We start from the raw sequence: 5,633 nt of genomic DNA on the forward strand, positions 1-5,633 counted from the left end.
ATTATACAGAACCGATACAGCACCAGCATAACCATGAATCAAAAAAGAACGAAAATTCGTAGGCGGATCGTGCTTAAATTCATATGCGGACCGTGATTTTTATACCAAAGCAAATCTCGACTGTCGATCAAGTGCTAATATCAAGATTGACACCAGGCTATGAAAACCGGATTCACTCAAGAATTGTACACAAACAGGTCTGCGTGAAGGCAAGCTAGTGAAATTTTCTTGATATATAGAAGGATTTTAGTTGCATTTTACATTGTAAATATGCCGTATACAGATTTACTGTGGTAACTCATTGGCCAAAAAATAATGCCAAGTAAACACTAACGACTGAGGGGTCACGTCAAACTTACCGCCAAACTCACAAAGAATCCCAAGAATGCACCTGCTATGACTTCAACCTCTGTATGACCAACTTGTTCTTTCAATGGAGCAAAAGTAGATGAGACTCGTCTTTCATCGGGTTTAAGCAATAGAGTAACATTCTTCAACCTTGGTTGAAAAGGACTTGATTCCTCTGATAATCGAGGATCAAGGCTCTCTGCACCTGAGGATAATTTCTCTTGTATAGAATCCGTCAAAACATCAAGTTCGTTATTAGATGGAACTGAGTTTATTTGATTTCTGAACAAAGCTTTATTGAATGCTTTTGCATGAATGCCTACTTCCCTTCGAACTCCCTACAGAAGCAAAATATTGAAGGTGGGACAGACCAGAATATAATTGGCGAAAAACAATATAGAATATAATTTCCCTTCCTGTATCAGCAGAAATTGCTTATCTTTTCCTTTTAGAGCAAGTAGAGAGTTTCATGTTGTGGCCGCGTAACAACTGAGTATTGTTCTTTTACTTTCACAGTTGGTGAAAAAATTACATTTTAAGCATGTTTTCAACCATATAATAGCGCAACTAGAAATTTAGCCCAACTCACATAACATTAGTCTTTATATGAAATATATATGGTTCACATCTATTTATCTTCCTAGGATAATATCATTTCTGGTTTTGTTGTCATTGCAGAGTTCCTTCTTAGTTATCCAAGAAAAGAATGACGAGTGCCTTCTTGAAGGAATATCGACAAAAATCACCCGTCTCCTGCTATATTTTACACTTCAAAGGATTGTGTTTAGACTTGTTATGCCACAAAGAACCTTAGGACACCAGCTCCGATCAGATTCATAGTTTCCAAATTCCAAACTTGTTTCGATAAAAGTATCAAATATGTAGCACTAAAATCTAGCACTTTCTCATATTGCAATAGGTGTGAGTCAAGCAACGTACGAAGTATGAAAGAAATTTTTTCTTGAAGTGAAGCTGGAAAAAGAGAGGGACACTCAAGTTTCCATGACATACCTGCGCATCATACATCACAAGGCCAGCATACACCACTGCTAAACCAAAAATCGAATCTGAAAAGCCCCTGCAGTTACAGCACTGATAAATAGTCAAGAAAACAAAAATTGCTATACTGCAACATTTTCTCCCAAGTTCTAATTCATGTGACACTTCCTCGAGAGGAAAGATAGAAAAGGAGGAAAATACCTTTCCAAGCCAAGGGCGGTGGCTGTGGCGACTACTGCCTGTCATTTGGAAATAGATGAAATTAAACGAGAAGAAATGAAAAAAGGCAACAAAGCTGGTTTTTTTGTATATAGTTAATCATTTTTCTATTAGTTTATCATAGCCCAATTAAGGATTGAAGCATTGACTACTTTAGCGGAGACTTCAGGTTTGAAAGCACATCTAGTAAATGAACGGGGAGGTTACACAAGAGTGCGAAAACATAGAAGGATAAGAATCTTACCGATGAGTGTGTGGAAGGGAAACCCCCAGCCTGTAATGCTGTCTTGATATTGAACTGATTGCCATAAAATAGAGTTGAAGTAAAAGGCTTCATCAGCTGACCAGCCGCTGCAGATACAGCTGCTGCAACCAAAACCTGTAGGTAACGCTATAAACAAATTAATAACATATATAGGCATACTATCATATGAAACTATGATTTCTGAAACAAATCTTTCCACATTGAGGCTTTTTTGAGTAGAACATTGCTTCCACGTCTTAAAGTGCCTAATCAGACATTTTTCCATTGGGATTTGATAAGAATATGAGAGCAGAATCTGTACATTCTTAAAACAGTTTCCACATTTTCAGGTTTAAGCCAAACTATAGCTTACTTATTTAACGAAGAAATATCCACCTTAATGACCCCAAACTATATTATGAAACTGTGTACCAAATAAGTAGAGCCATCCGTGACTCTTAACACAACAATCGTAAAGAGAGACATGGGAGCGCTCCAGCTCGACATCTAATGTAATCGCGTCGCCAATATGCTCAAGGGAGACTCCTGTCAGGTTATAAGCCACATGCACGGTCTGTTCTGACATAAAGAAGATTTTGGCCTACTTTCATGAGTTTGTAGTTTCTGCTTCATATATGAACACTCTAGTCTCCTTTTCCAAATGCTGACTTGAAAATTGATGATTTAACTTATTTCCAAAATAATTACTTGGCAAAACCTACATTCTTCTTGGTTTTCCAACCTTTAATCATCAGCACTGGATCTACTTCATCTTGAGCAAATTGGGATGTTCATTTCTTTCTTCTTTTTTCCTTCCGCATACAACAGCCTCTATGATAATGTCTGTTGTGTTCGGTTTTATTGTAATCCAATTAGCGCCTTAAGTGAGCGGCCTAAAACTTGCACCAAATTTAAGTGAAAGCCAATATTTAATGATCTGGTTATACTGTAACCTAAGTTGCGCGGACTCTTCATTTTTGGTGTCGCACCCGTTTTGACACGGAACGGGTGCGGGTGCAGGATACGTCCCAGATTCAGTTAACTAACTTCAGATACTTTGACCTGAGTCCATCGACAAATTTGGGGGGAAATTCAGATTTTGATTTTTCTAAAAAGTAAAAATAAATCAAATGTAGGACATGGAAAATGGCATACCTTCAATATTGTAGTACTTTTGTCTCATATTTGCTGCTTTGTATTTCAGAAAAAACCAAGAAAGGGGTCGTGTCCTGAGTGGTAGATAGTAGCAGCGCTATAGATGGAGAGTTGGTGGAAGGCTTTGAATGACTTTCTTTTTTTCTTTATAGCTCTATTTTTTATAATTTTGAATTTTCTTAGCTGAATCCCTACACCATTATCCATACCTGGATCCGTACCCCCGAATCTTAAAATTTAGATTTTGTCGAATCCGACACTCGGATCCGTGCCCCTATCGGATACCCGCACCCGAGTCTGAGCAACTTAAAGTATAACCCGCTTCATAGATAGGGAACCTATAAGGATCTTTTGTATACTCCTTTTCTACAAGTTAATCTCTTTTTGTTAGCAGTATAACTTAATTATTCAAAAACAAAGACTAAAAGCACATCTTGCACAATTGTTAGTATATGCTTATCTCTAGTTATCTCTGCATTTAATCATCTCTTCACAATTGACCTTCATAGCATACATAAACATAGTGTAATTAGCCAAAAGGCTTCTTTTTTCCTTTTTTTTTGGTTTCCCACCCGGTGTTCGGTACCCACGTTGGAGCCCGACTATATCCGGATTCGCGCAGGGTAGGGCTCCATTCGGGGGAAGCGCTCCCTCCCAAGGATTTTTCCGTACCCAGGGCTCGAACCCGAGACCTCTGGTTAAGGGAGGAGCAGCCCTATCCGCTGCACCCGATCCTTTGGTGGTCAAATGGCTTCAATAAGAACCAAAATGGCACATCTTTCACCATACCTAAAGGAAGTCCAACCAATTTGGAGCCTAATAAATACATGATATACAACCATTTAGAATCCCTAATTTTTTTCTTTGGTAAACAATTGTAATCCAATTATACATAAATATAACATATAATACAACTAATTTCATCATCTTTCTGAAATTGACCCTCCAACTATCACCATATACAATGACAATCCACCAGAACTGCAGCCTAATTGAAACATAAAGATTCAAACTTTACACTAAAGAACTAACAAAAAGCAAAAATCAAGAATTATGGGGAACAAAAAAGGTAACTTTTTACATATATCAAACTATGCTATGAATTTTGGGGTGAACTAACCTTGTTATGGATGACATCAGTAATGTCTTCTATTCCAATTCCATGAAGACAAACCAACTTAGGCAAAGATTTATAGTTCAAAGAAGATGAAGAAAAACATCTACCATGTTTTCTAGGACAAGAATATATGAGGATTTTAGTTGTTGGATTGTTGTAAATTGAAGTGTTACGTCTTCTGCAGAATTTTAAAGAAGCAGATGGAAAGCCCCAACCTTGCAATAACATGTTTTTATCTGACAGTGTTCAACTGTTGGAAGTTAGTTTAGCTTTGTTCTGCGTTTAGTTTGGTCCACTAACCTAACAGCTAGAGAAGTAATGATGTGTTCATGTAAAATTACATTTTCATCCCTGCACCTTTTTTATGTTTTTTTTTCTTTTTTTCTTTTTTGGTTTGGGGGTGGGGGTGGGGGGTTCATTTAGGAGTACTATAATTGTTTTTAATAAGTTTTTTTTTGTTACGAATAGTTTGTACATTTGATGTCCATGTTGTGAATAACTTAAATATTAAATCTCTTACTTTATGTCCATCATCTTTACTTTTTATGCTTATAAAAGGCCATGTAATTGCAATGGAAAGATACACCAAAGTGAAAGAAGAAAACACTTCTCCCTTCTTTCTATCTCTTCTTATTTACATTTTACTGCATTGCTTTTATTTTATAACATGTTATCAGCACGAAGCTCTAATTTTATTCTTAACACCCGCTAAGTTGAGCCATATTTTATTAAGGTAAGTATCATTATAATCATTTTATTTATAACAGTACATATCATATGCTCACTGTTTGCAGATTACTTGTGCGCTTGGGCATCTTAAATAGTTTAAGTACATTGCAGTGATAAAATAACTATTTCCTTCCGTGCTCAACTCTTAGAGGACCTCAAAGTCATCAAACTAGCTATGCACTAATGTCATACTTATAATATTCATGGACTCCCTAGATCAAAACATATCTTTAAGGCATTTTGAAGAACTGTGAGAAATAAATTGACAAGCAATAATTTTATAGTTTAATTACTTTATATTTATTGGAACATATAAATAATGTTAGTCACGTTCGATTTTATTAACACATATATATCAATAATATAAAGTGAAATGAAACAAGTATGTAATTTCTACTTTATGGCAAGAATAAAATGAAATAGTAGATTGTTAACATGATATAGCTCTATTTTTATTTCTTTTACCTTAATCGTTTTGTTTTCATTAATTGTTTATTATTATAATTATTTCTCTAACTTATTCATCTTTTATGATAGTTTTCACTATGTCAAATTTATCAAAACTTGAATTTGTGGCACTTGACATCACCGGGAGGAACTATTTATCATGGGTCCTTGATGCTGAAATCACCTTGACGCTAAAGGTCTTGGAAATACTATTATACAAGGAAATGAAGCACCAAATCAGGATAAAGTGAAGGCCATGATTTTCCTTCGTCATCATCTATATGAAGGGTTAAAAACTAAATATTTAACCGTAAAAGATCCACTCGAATTATGGATTAATTTGAAGGATCGGTATGACCACCTAAAACTTACGGT

At 35.8% G+C, this 5,633-nt stretch overlaps 1 protein-coding gene across 1 annotated transcript; it reads right to left on the reverse strand.

The window, feature by feature from the left end:
* Nucleotides 1-215: 215 nt before the first annotated feature.
* On the reverse strand, nucleotides 216-4,357 carry LOC104211445 (uncharacterized). The gene is made up of 5 exons (XM_009760505.2): nucleotides 4,086-4,357; nucleotides 1,811-1,945; nucleotides 1,549-1,586; nucleotides 1,360-1,426; nucleotides 216-686 (listed from the first exon to the last, which is right to left on the reverse strand). Exons 1-5 carry the CDS (start codon nucleotides 4,308-4,310, stop codon nucleotides 345-347), a joined length of 807 nt encoding a protein of 268 aa, XP_009758807.1. The 5' UTR covers nucleotides 4,311-4,357; the 3' UTR covers nucleotides 216-344.
* Nucleotides 4,358-5,633: the final 1,276 nt, after the last annotated feature.

Source organism: Nicotiana sylvestris, chromosome 11 (assembly GCF_000393655.2).
Source record: "Nicotiana sylvestris chromosome 11, ASM39365v2, whole genome shotgun sequence".
Lineage (NCBI taxonomy): Eukaryota > Viridiplantae > Streptophyta > Magnoliopsida > Solanales > Solanaceae > Nicotiana > Nicotiana sylvestris.

Coding starts and splice junctions, on each gene's coding strand:
- LOC104211445 (XM_009760505.2), bottom strand. CDS start 4,310: ATGTTATTGCAAGGTTGGGGCTTTCCATCTGCTTCTTTAAAATTCTGC. Junction 1,587..1,810: donor TCCCTTCCACACACTCATCG/GTAAGATTCTTA, acceptor TCCAAATGACAG/GCAGTAGTCGCCACAGCCAC. Junction 687..1,359: donor TTGTGATGTATGATGCGCAG/GTATGTCATGGA, acceptor TTGCTTCTGTAG/GGAGTTCGAAGGGAAGTAGG.